Source organism: Meleagris gallopavo, chromosome 4, assembly GCF_000146605.3.
Source record: "Meleagris gallopavo isolate NT-WF06-2002-E0010 breed Aviagen turkey brand Nicholas breeding stock chromosome 4, Turkey_5.1, whole genome shotgun sequence".
NCBI classification, from domain to species: domain Eukaryota; kingdom Metazoa; phylum Chordata; class Aves; order Galliformes; family Phasianidae; genus Meleagris; species Meleagris gallopavo.
Window position 1 is genome coordinate 60,777,796 of NC_015014.2, and position 19,411 is coordinate 60,797,206.

The 19,411-nt window shown below is 34.6% G+C and overlaps 1 protein-coding gene across 1 annotated transcript in view; it reads left to right on the forward strand.

Annotated features, from left to right (window-relative positions):
• POLN (DNA polymerase nu) overlaps positions 1 to 19,411 on the forward strand; it is a 70,308-nt gene that overhangs the window by 23,873 nt on the left and 27,024 nt on the right. The window contains exons 13-15 of the mRNA XM_031553290.1: positions 2,174 to 2,231; positions 3,750 to 3,827; positions 4,333 to 4,447. Coding sequence (XP_031409150.1) covers positions 2,174 to 2,231; positions 3,750 to 3,827; positions 4,333 to 4,447 — 251 coding nt within the window. The remainder of the gene's footprint in view (positions 1 to 2,173; positions 2,232 to 3,749; positions 3,828 to 4,332; positions 4,448 to 19,411) is intronic.

Genomic DNA, 19,411 nt, shown 5'->3' on the forward strand with positions numbered 1-19,411 from the left:
TTTGATTATAATAATACAGTCATCTAATTATCCAACTCAAGATTTTCATTTTGGACGATTGTCTTCTTATTAGTCCATCATTTAAAATATCTATAATGAATGTATCTCGTGAACTTGGATAATCTAAAATCTTAGAAAACATCACTTTCTGGTAAGACTTAGGTCAAGCTGCTATAAATGTGTCTCATACATATAGATTGAATCACCTCCTGTTGACAAATTCAGATTCCTGTATTTGTCTACTGACTATAGAGGGATTCTAGACAGCTAGTTAAACCAAAAACTAACTTAAAGATGCTTAAACTTAGGTGAGAGGTATCTATTAAGCTGTTCCAGTATCTTAGAGGTGATCATTACCAATTTCATGTTTCCCAAGCTTCTTATTTTTCTCTGAAGATGTATTCAAATTTCGAGTTGTTAACTAATTTACAAGTGAAAGTACATTTTGCACTTGCAGTTATGTTTTTCAGAATTATTTGTTACACATCTAAAACTGCTTTAAAAGCAGGCTTCCTGCATATGCTTTCAGTGAAATCAAAATGGCAGTACAGTGATTTATTTTGCTATTATAAGATTTTGAAATAAATCCTCACTTCACCTTGTTAAGAATTTTGAATCTGATGAGCTAAAGAAAATAATCTGTGATTGTAACCATAAACAGCTCTGTGCTGGAAGTTATATTAAGCAAATGTTATTACCAGTATAAAACCTGATGGAAACTCCATAATGTGCTGCATCACATGCATTAAAATGATTGAAGTCAAAATTAAATTTTTATAACTTCAGTGTTTTTAGTTGTTTTTAAATGTGGAAAAATAAGGTTCCCACATTCAAGTCTGGATGCATAAAGGGAAACTTAATTTTCTAAATTCCCACGGATCCACTTGCTTTCATGGCCACTTTTTTTTCATGTTTTTCTTACAAGCAAGCACTGATCCTCCTCATGTTTTTTTGTTGGAAATCAGTAATCATTAATATAAATGTTGGTGTTATGCACTAACCAAGTAACTCTTCCTTTCAAAATGTAATCAGATAGCATTGCAAGCATTAACACAACTGAAATTGAAGAATATTAAAGGTAGAAAGTGTTCCTTATTGATGGGTTTAGAGCTGTGTTCCTACTTGACCTTCACTATGAAAATATTATGTGAATTATGTAGTAGTTTCCTCTCTGTTATAGTGTGATGGTGGAGGTTCAACTTCAATACGTTTTCTGTGGTTCTTTAAGAGTGATAGGCTAGAAACGATCATGTTCTAATCTGAGGCTTTGTTCTTTTACTTCCACTTCAAATGTTAATAACTTTTGCAGTTTCATTACATCCCTCTTAGGGATGTATAATGATTTTGAGCTAAAATTATATAGAAAATGTAGTTTGCTTATTAGGAAATTATATAGCACTATTCCCTTCGTCTGAATTTACCTTATTACATAATATTTTCATCTAATTCCTGAACCACTTGCAAATGAATTGCTTGGAACTAGGGAAATTGAGATTCATACACATTTTCTCTTGTTGTTACCTTTTGAGACAAGGAAGCATAATGACATAACAGAAGGAAGCTGTCATGTGACATATTTCATACTTTACTGTAGATGTGTGAGCATGAATCTTTAAACAAAGTCTAGTAATCTTCTGTCCTGAATTGTGCTTGTTGATAAACTTACTGCTCATTTTTACCTTTGACTGATATGTGGTACTTAATAAACAGCTGCTTCCTATTTTGTTATGGTTTTCAAAACAGTGAGAATAGAAGTTAGGAAAATGTTTAGGGGTATGGAGGAGAATACCTTTGCTTAGCTTAAGGCAGAGTTTGTATGTATTTTCTTCTTGAAAGTAATGCTCCATATTGAAAAATGCAGGGTGAAATCAGGAAGAAAAGAAAAAAAAAAAAAGTAGCTACTGACTGTTCTATCGTGTGCCCAGAAATTAGCATTTGTAAAATTTGCAGGTGAGAAATTGATCTTATGCAATTCCAATTGTCAAGGAAGGTCAAATATTCAAAAGAACTTGGTACAGAATGGGGAAGATTCCTTCGAAAGACAGAAAGTTTAATCTTACAACAAAAAACTTGTTGGCAGTAGTATCACAAATGTTTCCATGCTTCTTATAAACTGTTCATAAATGTTGCTATAAACTTTCACCTACTAAGCAATTTTTGTTCTTATTTGTAGAACATTCAAGGTATCTCTAAACATCCAGTGAGAATTAAAAAGAAACAGTACATAAAAGGTAAGCTATGTTAATATAAACATGAAACGCTCATTTCATCTCCTTATCTTACTGGGTTATTTTGAGGCAGACCAAAAGCTCCAACACAAAAGAGTAGAATGGATTATTGATGGACAGTTGTACCTTAACATTTTAAAAAATTGCTTTTTGCTCATTCTGCTTGAGAAAAGTTTGCTGTTTCAGCACCAAATCTGAATAGTCTTAAACATTTAGAATTTTCTTTCCCTGGACAATCTCACTATTCCTTCTGTTCCAGCTGGAAATTACTCATCTTCATTAAACATTCTAGAGGTGACGTGTGCATTCGGCTCACAAGGTTTTTCCCAAGGAGATGGTAAAGCTTGGGTTTTTTAATCAAGCTCACAACTAATTGCCAGTATTTATTCAGATCTGTTGGTTTTGGTAATGGAATTGGATTTAAAGGAGATGATTCAGAGTGTAGAAAAGCATGACCTAAGTGACAAAGTCAAAAAGTCATGTAAGTAGATTCTAATAGGAGAGATTTGCCAGATAAGCTTTCTTGAGCATTTATAGCTGGGAAGTGTTGTTTGTTGCATAGATAAGAGCAGGCTTTCCTTTTCACAGCTAGTCTGTCCCTCCAATTGATATAATACAAATTGTAAGACAGGAGACTGTTAAAAAACAGTGTAAAACTTTAACAGTACTTCTATTTTATCTCCCTGACTTATTTTTATGTTGTTGGATTTTTAAATGTTTTTTAAAAGTGTGAGCAGTAGCTGTGTAAATCTGTGGCATAGTGGCACGTAGGCTTTTTTGGAGATAATTCAATCAAATTTGTTAGTGATCTTATATGTGCTTCTCAAAAAACATTTTTGTGTTTCATTCCTATATCGAGGCATTTATTTCCCTCACTTTCATACTATCAGCTGTCAGTAATCTGATCAGATGAATGATGGTGGTTTGAAATAAATAATTGGTTTTTACACCAAGACAAGTAGTTTTCAGAGAATACACTGTTTAAATACTGTTTAAATACCTTGTCAATGTATATTATTGCTTTATTATATTGTAGAGAGCTTAATTCATTAGCGCTTGGATGCCTGTATCAGCTGTGTGTTCTTAATATTGTACTCCTTTCCTTCCTGTAACTCAGAATTTTTTACTAACACCTTGAAGCAGCATATCCAAAGATAAAACACTTTTTATAAGTAGATCAGCTCTATAGAACCTTTCTTACTTGCATGCCTCTTTTATTAAGTGACCTCTGAATTATGTTATTTATTTCAGCTGCTTGTTAGCTGGAGTTTTGGAAAGGGTTTGGTTGTGCAGGGGGGAGAAAAAAAAAAGAGAAATGAGTGGTAATGCAAGGATAGTAGAGATAAAGATGCTGTACGTGAATGATGAGTAAAATAATTGTGTTGCTGGAAGTTGGTAGGATATTTATGTTGTCATTTGTATATTCTTAATTGTGTGTTGGGTGAGGCATTTACTACCTGCTGTGGTTTGCAATGCTATTTTTGGATTGGGATCTGGTACATCTGTCTACTTCCTCTCTAGGAAAAGAAGAGGAAATAGTAACCATTTCCCCACGAGCACTATTTGTTTCAAAGAAAGGATATACGTTTTTAGCAGCAGGTAAGATAATATGTATTATTATTATTCTCATACATATTAATATTCTCATTAATATTCTCCATTCTGTGATCTTTTCTTCTCATCTTGTTTGCATGGCATTTTATTTTAAAAGGCTATAAAATCCCTTAGCATCAATTAATATTGTTATATGATGTATACGCCTTAGCATGATTTGGAAGTGGGTTATTTGTAGTGTTTGTCAGTAGCAACAGAGAGCTAATAAAATGAATTGACACCTGGAGGTAATAATGGAGCCAGGTACTTTGTAATCTGTAGCTGGACTGTAACTTTCTATGGATACACTTTCTACAGCTGTTTGTTTTTGTGTTTTTTTGGTGCTTTTTTTATCGTTTTTGAGCAAGAAAAAATGATTTGTGTTTCGTAGTAGTTTGGTTATTTTTATTTTATATATAGTATATATTATATATAATATAGTATATATATACATTTATAGTTTGGATATTTATATTTTAGAGCAATTGATTTATTCTGACACTTTTTCTAGATTTTTCACAAATTGAATTAAGGATCCTTGCTGACTTATCAGCTGAACCAGAACTGTTGAAACTATTCCAAGAGCCTGAAACCGCTGATATATTTACCTCATTGGCTTCTCAGTGGTAAGAGCAAATGTTGCATTTTGGGCTATTTACTGTCCAAAAAAAGAACCCTTTGAACTGTTGTTTTCCTGTGTAGTGATAATAAAAGGCAGTATTTTGCCACAATAGCCACAATATCTATTGTTACTCTAATGCTGTTTTAATGCTGGAAACTATAGACTTCCTTCTCTTACTGAGCCTTTTCTTCTCCATTGCTGTCTGTTGCTATATGCCACCATATTGTAATTCAGCTGGCTGATTTAAGCCTTGTAACTAAAGCCAGTGCAATAACATATTGTGAAGAGCATGTGTTGGTAAATTTCTCACTGTGTTATAGTTCATCAATACTTCCTGAGTAGCAGTTAAACAGGGTAACTGAAAAATTACAGAACATATTTTCTCAGTAAAAGTAAAAGCGTTTTTAAAAGCTGGTTGATTAGAAGAGCAGTATTGGCATCAAGTTACATATATGCAAGAAACAGTCTCTAGAGCTCGTGGGCTTGCTTGGAGCAATTCTGATGGATTCTGTGATACTTTGAGAAAGTGGTACTCCAGTTATCTAAAAAAAAACCCAACAACTTCAATTTCCAGATTATTTTCTGATCTTTTCATCATGCAGACCAAATCATTATCTATCCAAGCAGTGAAATATTAGTTACTTACCTGCATGAAGATATTTCTTATTATTGCTTTTATCATAATGATGCCTAAAATCTTAGTTGAGACTGGGATTCACATTGTACTAAAAAAATACATGACTGTTCAATAAGTGACGGGATAGATCTAAAGAAGCTTACAGTTCGAACATGCAAGACAGATGAAGATCCAATAAGTATATATTAGAATGCAAGCAGATAGAACAGAATTGTCATGTAAGTGTCATGCAATTTCTATTTTTCCCTTGCTTCTCACTCTTTAATTTTTTTTGCAGTTTTTGTTGGAAGATTGCTAGCTGAAAAACATGAAAGCAAAAATAGATATGAATTAATCAGTCCTGATTTAGATAATCCCTGTTCTACAATTCCTAAATTTCTCCCCACTGTGATATTTGATAATATACTCCAAAGTAATAAAAATAAACCAAATGGTGATCAAATTATAATTAATTTGCTAACATGCATGTACAGTCTGGGACAGCACAACTCAAGGTCACAGGTGTCTCAGTGAGTATAGCTATGGCAAGATTGCCTGTTTCTCTAGAGTCCCTTAGCCTCTATTGATACTATCATCAATTCCTAGCTCTGACATGATATCATTAGAACCTCGTGATGGAGTTAAATCCTTATTTTAGTTTAGAGAGATATACTGCAAATGTATGCGTGAGGATGAGTCAAATTTTGCCTCAACTCTGGGCATGGCTCCAGAAATACTATTCTATTCAACAACCTCGCAGCTCTTGGCAGCCGTCAACCTCTTATAGTTTCTACACAGTAACTTTGTATTTAATGAAATATTACAGGCAAATATTTTTATCAGACAGAAGTGTCATAGTGTGTCTACAAAATTATTATATAACGATTCTGCTGACTCTTCCTTTAAACTTCAGGAAGGCTAATACTTGAACTATTGAATCTATTTTGTGACTATTAATAATTACAGAAGAATGAAAGTTGAGTTTCATCTATTCTAACCTTGGATGTCTGTTATCCTCCTGATGTGTTGATTTCTTGTTATTGAGAACAAAGTAGGTCCAGGGTGAGCAGCTTCCTGTAGATGTTCAATTGCTCTGACAAATTTAATTCCTCTTATTGGATCACTTCCTACTAAACTCACCTTCGGGTTTTGGGGGTTTGTCCTTAATTTATTTATCACCAGGGAGAAGACACAAAATCAGTTATCTTCCCATTCCGGATGCTTCTTTATCTTTCATAATGCAAATTTTAAACCAGTGGAATGTGACTAGTTGCTAGGGAAATTGTGATATGGCAGAGCAAATTCAAATTTCAGAGAAATGTTGACTGTATGGTTAACACAATATAGTTCTGAAATTTATTTTTTAGTTTTTTTAGTAATTTTCACATATGGACTGAGCAACTGAATACATATAGAGACTCTTTATTTAATACCTAATTTATCTTTATAGATATGTATCTTATGTACTTATTCAATTCATGAGAAAAAAAACAACACTAGATTTAATGTGATGATCTACAAAGACAAAAGCAGTTCAGAGAAACAACTTTCTATCCTTGTTTCAGGTGTAGCCACTGCTAGGAAGTTATGAGAACAAAAATATTTACTACGTAATAATTATCCAGTTATCTGAACTTATTTTAAAAAGTCTGAAGAAACAGAATTTACTTATTGTGTAACATAGTAGCTATACAAATCTACGTTGCTTTAAAAACATAATAAATAATGACATTCACATGTTTTTAGGAAAGAAGTCTTGTAGTTTGCATAAAATATCAGCTCTCTACCCCCAACACCTCTTCCATTGCTATTTAAAACAAGTTAGGTGAAGGAAGAGCAAAATAAATGAGAAACATTTTAACTCCTCTTGGTCACCTGACTTGTATTAGGTCTTGATCCTGAAGCTTTACAATCTGTGCAAGGGATAAACCAAGTGATATACCAAATATTTTATTCTTTTTGAAGGAATTTGACATTGTTGGTGTTTGTAAATATTTTCTGACATATAACAGATGACTTGAAAAACTTGACAAAAATTCTTTTTCTGAAAGAAGCGTATATAGAATGAGTCAGTTTGTGAAGTTTCCTCTCAGAAGAAACAGCTATTATAGATGGTTAATAACAATATCTAACAGTATTCCAGCTTCTGAATATATATCAGCTGGTATCTATTTAGGTGTTTGGTATCTAAAAATCCTTAGACTAATAAATCATAGAATTGCTTGGGTTGGAAGGGCCCCAAGAATCATCAGATTCCAACCCCCCTGCTACAGGCAGGGTCACCAAACTTCAAAGATTCATAAATATGAATATAATAAATACAGTTCATAATATAAATAGTAAATAAAACATAAAAATAATAAAATAATAAAAAGCATAAACAGTAAATATTTTATTATTGAACAATATAAAACCCAAGCCACATCCCAGAGTCAGACAAAGATTTATACTAGTTTTTCACTTATATATTTTAAGCTTTATGACTTCTGCAGCTCAATCTTTCTCTTATTCCTTACCTGTCCTTCAGGATAAAGCCTTCTATCTGAAATCCAATCTTTTAGTAAACCTATGCAGGCTTTTAATAGCATTTGGCAGCTGTGATGGGCAGTTTCTGTAAAGAGGTTAGATGCATGAGTTTACAATTTAATTAAGATCTCTTATGTATAGAAGCTTTACTGTCTTAATTTTATTAAGCGTGATCTGTCAGGATTCCATCTATTTCTGCCTTTGTGTCTGCCTTTGAAACCTGTTGAATTGATGTTTCTGTTAAACATCTATTCTTATGCCATCATTACACTTGTTGACAGTGCAGTCTAGAGATGCAGAAGCATGTGTCAACCCAAATCATGTCTGTGCATCGTGGTAAAAGACTGGAGGAAAGTACTAACTCAGAGGCTGAGGTTCAGTGTGATGTGCAATAGACCTAGCTGAGAAGTAATCTTCTCTTCAAGATGAGACTGTAATCTTGTATTCCTGTGGCTAACTTAGCAAGAGAGCTCATTTTAGAAGTAATGGAGACTCTGCTGATTTGGAATTCCCTGCAGTTTGCTGTAAATGTTGTTTGCTCTAGATAGTAGTTGTTGTTTTTAAGTATTGTGTGTTCTATTTGACATAAGTGTTTTGAAATTGCTATTCAGATAAAAATTTCAAAGGTTGGTGTTAACTGCTTTCTTTCATGAGCTTGTGGGTAATCTGTGGCTTAGTCTCATGTTTTGCTTTTCAGACATGGAAATAATATTCATGGAATTTAATTCCATGGAATCTAAGGAGTAAAATAAAGATGTCTGGCCTCTTTTCAGTAGGTTTGCTTCTGTTGGTTGTTTTTGTCAGTGCAAAGCCCAGACTTATCTCTGCCTTGTACATCCAGTATATTTTCTAATCCTCTAACAGATGCCTCAGCTTAAGCTAAGATGATATCACTAGATTTTAATATTCACTTCTATATGCAAAGTACTCTTCCTACTCTTATCCTGTCTGTAATGATTAGAACATGATATTACCTACATTATCTACTGGGTCATATGATATTGTGGCCTACTTAAAAGTCTTAAATGTCAGTTCAACACCACCTAGTACAACAACACAAAGAGTGCATTACATTAATGATCTATTTGGTACTGAAATGAGAGTAAAGTTTCAAGCTTGCCTCTACTTTTGAAAACTCTTGACTTAACTAATTCCAGCTGTCTAGAAGATCACCTTGTGCTGCATTGTGATGATGTCCTCTGACAGTGACAGTCCTTTGGAAATGTCCAACTATTACCACGGTGCTAAGATGAGAACTGTCTAGGCAGCTATCTGACCACCCAAGACTAACTGCCATAAGCCGTGCAAATGAGAACAAATTCCTGAATGAAATTTATCTCGCTTCGTTAATCTAGCGTTTCCAAAATATTTTTTATATTTTATATTTTTTAAAGTGTTAAAAATGCTGTTAATGGGCATATTTTAAAATAAATGTCAAAGATGGAAGCTGAAAAAAATATATATTCAATTTTTTAGATAGTTTCTATGATTTTTATTTTTTTTATTAGAGGTACAATAACTACAATGAAGATGGTGAAAGGACAAAGCATGTGAGGAGCAGCTGAGGAAATTGAGGCTGTTTAGTATGGAGAAGAGGATGCGGGCGAGGGGGGGGAGTGCTTATTGCTATCTCAAACTACCTAAATGGAGGTTGTAGCAAGGAGGATTCCAGTCCTTGTTTTCAGATTACAAGTAACAGAATGCAGAAGTGTGGCATTAAGATGTGTCAGGGGAGGTTTAGATTGGATATCAGGAGGAGTTTCTTCATGGAAAGAGTGGTTAGCCACTGGAACAGACTACACTGGCAGGTGGCAAAGTTGCCATCCCTTAAGGTGCTTAAAAAGATGTGTGAGTATAGCACTAAGGGATGTAGCGGGGGACTTGTATGATCTTGAAGGTCTTTTGGAATCTAAATGACTCTGATTCTGCCAAATCTCTTTCAAATTGTTCATTTGCCACTCTTCTCAATAGGCTGGTGTTTCTCTGTCATAGTATATACTGGTATTGGCCATATTGCATAAAAATCCAGGAAGAGGATCTTGATGTAGCTAAGAACTCAACTGCATAAATGTGATTTTTGTTCTGCTTTCCTGCTTGCATGCTTTTTTAACTGGAGATAGTACTGCTTTAGAGTTTCTAAGACTCAAGCAATTTCTTGTCTGCTTCTTGCAGACAAATATGTGGATAAGTCCTTTTTCCTGCTGCTTCAGAGTTAAGAGAACTGGAGATCCCTCAGAACTGTATGTATCACAGGATAGTGCTACTTCATCAAATGCCACTACATTATTTATGGCTCTGGAACTTGCTTAGTCATTTTAAGCTTGAAAGCCTCATCACTGTGTTCCGATGTTTTAACATGACATATCTGACATCTGGAAATCAGACTTACTTCCCATGTTTTAGGTTCCTGAACCTGAAATAGAATACAAAAGCCAGTATTGAGTTGCCGAGTTCATTGCATAGTGCCAAAGTATGCATCTCAAAGGGTGAGGAAGAAAAAAAAAAAAAGACTATATGCAGACCAAAGCCATCTAAGAGAAACTAAAGAGAAATTCTAATCTCAGTAGTTTGTTTGAATTTCTCTTAAAAAGCTGGAACCGAATGACAAGGACAATCAGTCCCATGTGGTCTAAACAAATACCTGAAGATACCTGCCAGATTGATAGCATTCTTTTCAAATGGCTATAGTGCGTAGCTTTTATCTAATGGCTGGATTTTTGGGGACTTCAGGTGAACTTTTTTTAACCTTAGTATTCACATCTGTATGTTTGCTTCCAGAAAGTTATGGAGTAAGGTTATAACAAACCATGACCTTCTCTTGTTGCAGCTGAGATGCTGTTCACCAAGATTATAAGGCTGAAATTAGATTTGTTTAGCTGAGAGAAGATATGATTTAGGGGGAAAAAAAAAAAAAACAACCATGAAAAAGCTCTTCAAATATATAAAAGTTTGTAGCAGAGTTGGCGGGAGGTGAACAAAGCATAATGAATGAGTATATGCTGTTGTAAGAGATGTTTATGTTAAATAGAGCTTTTAAATGGTAAAGGTTGATAAATATGAAGATGAGTTAGCTATGAAAGCTGTGGAATATTAATGTTGAGGAGGAATGAGTCAATCAGACAGGTAATTTGAAGAATAATGGGTGACTTTTCAGTCTCCCTCACAACTACAATTTTATGACCTTATGATCCTGAGTGGATTGCTTAAAGAATTCTGTTGGGAAACAGTTGTCTGTGAAACCCCCTAAGTGAAGAAAGAACTAAGCTGCTGGCCCTCAGTACCTGCACAAGTGTTTGAAAGTGGTACCCCCTCCACCTCATACTAACAAAATAAAAAGCAAAAAAGCTATATGTGAGAACCAGAGACTGCGTGTAAATAATGAAGTAATTAGATTACATCTCTTAGATTGGGTCAGGTCAGGCATCACAGAAGAGATGTGTGCTCAGAAGAGTTCTCTGGTGAACGTGTGCACATTGGAGAGTTTCAGAAGCCTACTGAATATTCAGGAGATGTCTTCCTTGAGTTATGCAGAAAATTGAAGGATATTCAGGATTGAGGGGCCACTTCATGGTGGGGAATGGGTTGGTTCACAGATCTGGATAAAGGAATCCACATCCATTTCATTTCCATTTTCCACATTGTAGTCTAGATTGCATAGTTCCTTGTGGAATTGCCAGGATAAAAGTTGGTCTTTCACTGGGACTGTGTAGTAGAGAGCTGGTCAAAATATAAGTGCAGGGTTGCGTCTCTGAGATGAGCATCATCCTAGTGATCAGGTCCCTGCTTTATGTTCAAGTCTGTAGAAAATTCTTTATTGATTCATGCTTTTATCTAATAAGTTATTCCTAAAGCACACAATGGCAGGCATCAACAAGTTATTACATATATGTTTGCAACCATTCATCTTCTTTGTTTCTACATAGATGAATTTGTCATAAGTCCTAATGGATTTAGGAAAATAGTTTGCTCTATCTAGGTTGTAACTCATTATTTCTTTGTAGCAAAGGCAGGTAATACCTAAAATAAGAGTAATAAGAAAAATTATTTACCACTAATCATTCTGAAAAATTTCCATTTTTATAGTGTAGTCTTGGGTGGCTGACACTTGAAGAGTTTTTCATTTACATTATATTATCTGTGTCAGAATCAGAGGAATTTGAACACTTAATTTCAAATAATCTTGGGAACTGCAGGCTGTTAAGAAAATGTACTGAATATAAAAGTCCGTTTCCTCAGCTGATGTGTGTGTGGGATGATGGTAATATATAGCAAACTGCTTTGTAAGAGAGGGACATGCTAATTTTGGAAATGACTCAAGAAAAAGCCCAGAGAGAAGCAAATCACAGAATTATTTGGGATTATCATATCAGAGAAACAAAAGTCTTTCATTTTTTCTTTAAAAGGGCAGAGAAGTTCAACCAGATTTGAATAAAAAGAACACAGTACCAGAAAGGTTTGTTTTGTTCTTTAGCGACTGTCTTTCTCTAGGTAGAAAAGGAAATTTTATTGAATTACAGTCTGCCAAGCAAGGACTCAAGGAACTGATTATATCAAATAATGTTAATGTGAGTCCAACTTTTGTGCACTGGCATTTGGTCCATTGGGAACTATGGTGAAATAAGGACTCTTGTTTTTCCAGCGACTTGGAAATTCAAGACATAGAGCAACAATGGTTCTAGCTGTTGATGCCCTGCTGGGTTGTGAAGAACACAGGAAATAAGCAAAGGGATTTGGGATATTTCTGAAATAAATCAAAATAAGTCATTGTAGGCTGAAATACACAAAAAGATAGTGTGCTGGATCTGTTTGAAAAAGATTAAGTTGAGCATGCAAATGCTTGGTGGCAGACCAACTAAATATATATGCACTTGCCTGTACCCATTTCATACAAATTTGTTTAAAATGCATCTTTTGAATCACAGAGATTAAACATCTAGTGTTAGCAAAACACTATCATGTTTACGTTACTTCACATAAATATATTCTATTGCAAACACTGAGTTAAGCTGCCTGCTCCCTTAGATTACTATTACTTACAACTGCAGACATCAGGCTTGAAATAGAAAAAAAAAAACAAAAAAACCCCCTTAAGATATTAGTATTAATTCTAGGACTTAAATTCAAAGTTAATGTCAAATAACAAGAAAATCCAAACATCAATGAGATAAATAGATTTATCGGAGGTAAAACCAACATCTGTAGCTAAATTCTTTTTAAACAGTTATGATTAAAATCATATTACATCCTTAGTTGAAAGGGACCCAAATGATCATCAGTTCCAACTCCTGACTCCACACAGGACTACCTAAAAATTACACCGTAAATCTGAGTGTTGTCCAAATGCTTCTTATTTATGGTTCTATTTTTTAGGAAAGTATTATCAGCAAACTTTCAAAGAAGTCTTCGTTAATAGAGACACATCAGCTGGGTTTTTGTCAGGCTGTTAAAGAACAACGAAGTGATTATGTTTATCAAGGTGGACTTCTATCAAAGAAATAGGTACGACTTTACCAGTCCTCTCATCCCAATTAGCCACAGGGTTCTGCGGTTGTTTCCCTCTTGTTAGGGCTCTCATAGCTTTTAATCATTATCTAAATAATGAGATATACCAGCTTAGGATTCTTAAGGCTTCATCTTTGTCTAAAGAATTTTTAGGTGGTCCAGATTATTTCACACTCTTCTAATCAGAAATTAACACTTGTGGTCTTTTTGATTCCTTTCTCCACTTCTTTGAATTTAACGTCAAATCTACATAAAATGAATTTTGATTAATGTATTTCACTTCATACATTAGAAGTTTTTGTTCTTGGTATTTGAAGGTTACTCGCATTCCATGCTACTGAGTCCATATAGGACTGTGATCTCTGGTTTGTGATATTAAGATAAATTATGAACATACTTGCTCTTTACCATTGACTACTTCAGGGGAACCTTAAGTATCTTCAGTATATTAAGAATATTGCCTTTGAAGAAAGTGGAGACAATTATTTATGTGTATGATATCACAGTCACCTTAAATACATGTCACTGAATCTCTCTGCTGAATCCTGCATTCAGAAATGCAAGACTATGTTGTCTTTCAGCTCTGAAGCTTGGCCATGTAGCTCAGCCAGTACTGATCCACTGAACATCTGGAGGTCAATGCTACCTGCTGGATGACTCTAAGGGTTAGCTTCTTCCATTAGCATTGGATTACTCAGTTTTGTAACAATGTTATTATTATTTTTAATTAGTTTCAAGGCTTCTGTTCTGACTCCTTTATTGAAACATTGAATAATCTGAAGAAACCATTGTTGCACTATTTTTAACTGAGTAATTAATATCCATTGCCTTATTGTTTGTTTCACTTCTGCTGAATATCCAAAAATATCTCATTTTGTATAATGTATTTTTCCTTTTTTTATTCAGTGTATTACTGGTAATGACAGAGGAATTAAGAATTTGTTACATGTGTGCAATTCAGAGATACACATAAATTCAATTTAAATGGGAAGGCATGCATTCCAAATCAAATCACATTCAGGATGAGGTGTGCTGCGGCCCAGTGTCTACCTGTTGAGATACCATTTATTATGAAGCTGGTGTTTAACAGTAACTTAGATTTTAAATCAGTTGTGAATGAGGCTGTACTGTTTGCAGCTCCTGCAGCTGTAGTACTGCACTACAGAATCAGTGGCACTGTTTAACTGAACAGTTTTAGTTAGCAAAGCTAGTTAGTTTTTTTTCTTTTAAACAAGCTCTGAAATCTCTGTGCCACAACACAATCTGAGGTCTGCTGGTATCGTGGTCAAGAAATATGAGTTAATTTTGGTCATGAAATAGGGTTAACGTTATGGTTACAAACAAAGAAATAACGGTGTGAGACGCTGCCTTTATTTTAATTTAATGAATGTTTCTGGTTGTTGTCACTCAGAGACCAATTCAGCAGTGCAGATACCATCCAGAGCTGTAGCCCTGGACCAGAGAGTTATTGGACACAATTACTGACTTAATGTGGCCCATGGATTATTTCCACCAGGCTGTTAAATTGCAGTGCCACGTATAAGTGGTAAAACAGTTTTAAAGTATGGATGTGTGATGTTTTCTAGTTAACCGCACTGCTTCAGGAGATGAATGGTAATTTTAATTGATATAGTCAGTGCCTCATAGAATCATAGAATGGCCTCATTTCATACAGTTTGGGTATTTTGTCTATTCAACATTCTAATGAACTACCTCCGTACCTGTTTCAAATTAAATTGAAATTTAATTAAAATTAAAGTTTCTTGAACATGGTAACCAAATGAAGTTAACTACCTTGGGTAAAATCTCAGCAGCACACTTCACAGCACAACTAATATTGCCTTGTTGTTATTGGAGGTAATCCACTTGTTATGTATTGAAATTGTATTTGTCTTTCCATTGCCAAACCGTGTTGTTTCCTTGTCATCAAATACTACATCTTTTCCTCTGTTTCTACTTGCTCAGCCCCTACTTTATGTAAAAATGTATGCTTTAACAATTCTTTTTACTGCAGAAGAGCAGTAGTCTTTTTTTTTCTTCTTTAGATTGCATGAGAGGGTATATTTCTCCAGCTGTGTAAGGATAGATTTGCGATTATTAAAATCTAGAGTGGGTGAAATAGAGTCAGTGTTCTAATTTTGTTCCTATACGATGCGTTGGAATCAGTTTGTTGTGAGTAGCTTGAAACACAACCTCCACGTTCTCTGCATATTTCATTTCACTTTCTCTTTTCTGTGCTAATATTCTTTGTTTGGGAGTAGTCAGTCTCATATCTACTTGAAAACATTGTGATATCAGCTGTAATTGAATCCTCAATTTATGTCTCCAGTGTTGACATAGGGGACAGGAATATCATTAATGATGAAGTTGATTGCTTTCACCTAGATTTTTGTGACAGTAACAGTTTAAATCATTGTTCTGAATAATTGTCACCATTTAAAATCAAGCTTGTTTGCATTAGGCAAAACGCATTAGTTCTAGATTGAGATTTTCTTTCTTCTCACAACAGCCATCAGTTGTGAAAATGTCTGTTCATTAATGAATAATTGTAGTAACTGTTAAATTTTTACAAAATAAATCATACTCAAAAGATTTGGACAGGAAAGTCTTGGAAATTGGCATTTGCAAATATAATGTTCACAGTAGCTGTAATGTTTGTTTTGCCTTTGCATTAAGCAGAGCAGCCTCCCCAAATTAGAGTATAAATATGTATATATATTCTGTTGATATATAGGTGCTCAATCTAGATTTTGGCTTCTGGTATTGCAGTATGTTTTTTTCAAAAAGCATTGATGCAGTGATTTAATCTGCTGTCACTTCTCTTCACCCACTCTTGTCTGTTCTTTCCACCCATGACCCCTTCACCTTGAAATTCAGGGAAGAGGTTCAGTTTGCCTTCTCCAATCAGCGTTTTAAAACATCTTAGGGTCTGAATTAAACAGCTCATGGGTGTTGATGTTGAATATTTTAACAGTTTTACTTTTGCAGCAAAGTATTTATGTTTTGAAAGCTGACTTTGCAGTAGTTAATGTAATTTAACACTCAATTTGCTTTACACTCTGACAGATTGTCTGTATGGTAACTTATTTCACCTTATAGTATACAGTTCCTTATAGAAGTGCAGCTGTGACATTTGTTTAGGCTGACAACTAGTAAGGCAGAGGCAACTGTCTTTAGAAAGCATAATGGTTTTAGAAAGCATTTTGGTTTTAGAGTTATGCAACTGCTTTAAATAAACCCGGTTGTTAACAACAAGCTTAACCAGGCAGTTTAATTTTATATTAGATTGAAAGCTTAATATTATTGTACCTCAGATGTTTTCTTAACATTCTAGAAAAACTAAAAAAAGTTTCAGAATTTTTATCAACACAACTAACACATCAACTAGTGAAAAACAAGCCCTGTAATGTTGCCCAGTTCTGAGTTGTTTCACTGTTTGACACTGCTTAACTTTTCTGATTTTGTGAAGAAATTTCTTGAGTATGAAGAGTTATCTTCAAGTAGTCATCTTCATCATGAAATACTTATTTTATTTAACTCAATTAACTTGAGTCTCAATATAAATCCTGATGAAATTAAAAATATAAAGGCAGGTATTGCAAATCCACACCATTTTCAAAATGTTTTGAGGTGCTACAGCACATTTTGACACATTTTATAAACAGGATTGAATGCCACAGTAGTAGTTAGATTTACATTGATGAAACTTTTAGACAATAGAAATAATGAAGCAATGGATGCATTTTGTGAAATAGTACTGTGAATACAATTAGTGAGTGCCAAGGAAGTCAAGTAAAGGTTGTGGAAAACAGAGGAACATCATGTCAAATCAAATTTGAGAACTGAGAGTCCATCTTGTCTGGAAACTTTTTCTTAGGCCAAGGTCAAACATCTCTATGCAAAAGTTAAGACCTCCTTGTTTTTGAAACATAGAATTTCATGTCAACTGATTCTTGTAAAACAAACAAAAGAAAAAGACTCTTCAGTATTAATTTTGCTTTTAATTAAATATATTAATGTAATGTATCAAATATGATTACATTTAATAAGCATAATAGAAAATTAAGCTGCGAGAGATGTTTTCAGAGAAGAGATGTTTTGTTCAGAATCTCATCCTTCTCCGCAGAAGATCCTCATTGTATTTTCCCTAACAAAATATATAGATGTCTGTATCTTACCTCTTTCTTAACTGCATAGAGGCAGTTTGATCAAATGTGATCTTCCCTTTTCCCCAGTTTGTTTTTTCTGAGCAACATGCACATTGTTTGCTGATGGTTTGATATGGTGACTGACAAGTTATATCACCATTTGGTTATGTGCAGAGAACTTTTTTCACATATTTATCTTAGGTTGTTCTGAAGATCCATCTATTTCTCTATAAGGTTTTGAGACTCCTGACTAAATCAGGATTAGTAATTATTTGATACATTGCTGCAACTACTATATCATCTCTCAACATGGCTTCCATTCCTATTTGAAGCTTCTTTCAGGAAAGCTTGAAAAGTGAAGAACAAACTCTCAGACCATTAATTCCCTGACGTGTAGTTTAAAACAAGTGGTCATCTTGGCTTGTGTAGCTCTCTTAATCTGTTTAAATTTATTTATTCATTACTGATGGCTATCACCACTGACGTTCACAGTGGCACCTGATAGTGGGTATTAGCCTGACTCTTCTATTCTCTACTTCCAAAGCTGAAGATGTCAAGATGAGTGTTGTCTAGTTGATTAATTCTTTCAACAATCACATGGCTCAGAAATAAACATCACCTGTCTGGGTAACTCACTGTGTGAGAGAAATACAAATCTGACAGAAAAGCACTTTTATGAAGGAGAGAAGAGGTGAAGGGTGCAGAGGAGTGTGTCCTCTTTCATGCTCTTCCATTGATATCAAACACTTCCTGTTCTAACTGAATGAAGTCCAGAATTGTTTTGTTTTGTTTTGTTTTGTTTTTTAAGAGAAATCTCTGTGACTTTTTTTTGTCAAGAGCATTCAAAACAAGTATCAAGTATCTTCTCAATATCAAGTATATGGGAGATCAGTACGCAGGTAATTATCTTAGTAAAGATAATGGATCAGTTTACCCCCATGTGAATCCTTCAACAAATTGTTACTGATGACAGGTATAATTTATGACATGCCCTTGTTGCAATCCCTATATCTGGGCTTCCAGTACTTTAAAGTGTAGCAGCAGGAGACTCCTAGCCCATGGAGAAAACTGCAAAGATGTCTTTATCACCTGTAGTGTGCTTGAAAGCTAGATATCCTCTTCTGCAGAAGGTTTAGGATGAATGAAATAAATCTTCATGCAATGGACTACAGGGGCTGCTCAGACAAAATACATTATTTTATAATGAAGCACTGGAATGATTTGAAAAATTGTAAAGTGCTTTTGGAATCTTGAAAAAGAGCTTCATAGGAGTTGTAAAGCTTTTCCTCATGCTAAAAGAGCATAAAAAAATTAAGATGCATTTTGATGGGGTAACATACAAAGAGGAAAAGAGATACAATGACAAAGATGTGGTTAGAAAAGATGATATTGAGCTGACTGTAGTTTAGTCATTCTTTCAAAGATGTTGAACACAGTTATCCAAGGTGAAAGCTTTTTATTAAAAAAAAAAAAGCAAAACTGAGTGAAATAAAATACGAAGTGTTGAAAAATGACGCTTGTATAGGAATTAATCAGTCTCTTTTAATCAATGTATACTTAGGTTATATCAGAAACATCTTCCTTTATGTTACCTGCTGTTTCCCTTTTGAAAAGATGGAAGTCTGCATTTCAGATGCTTCTTTCCTATTTTAGAAAGTATCTTACCTTTCCATCCTTTATTGGCCTGAATAGATAGAAGGTACCAAATCCAGACTACATAGAGTGTGTAGTAGGACAGTCCAGCCAAGATTGGCAACGTGTGCCATTATCTTCAAACTGATATGGTGCCCAGTGTTACTGTGTTGCAAGAGAAAGACTGTCTATTTCTCCGGCCTAACTGTGCAAGTTAGAACCTTCAACGTAGTCAGTGTCATGATGTAGTGGTCAGAGCTGATGGTTTGTCTAGATTCCAGGAAATCCAGAAGGCTTAACCCTTTCCTATCCTAAAAGATAGTGCATATCATTTTAGCCACTGAGGACTGTCTTGAACTTTTCTTTCACTTGTTGCCACTGTGTGCACTCCCATTTTGACTTTGGCTTGTAGTGGTGACACCATTTCTTGTCACCAGTAATGATACAGTCTGGGAAACTGTCACTTTCAGCCTTGTATTGGTTCAAAAACTCCTGAGAAGCTTGCTTGTGGTGTTTTCTGTTCCTGCGTGAGCACTTGTGAGGT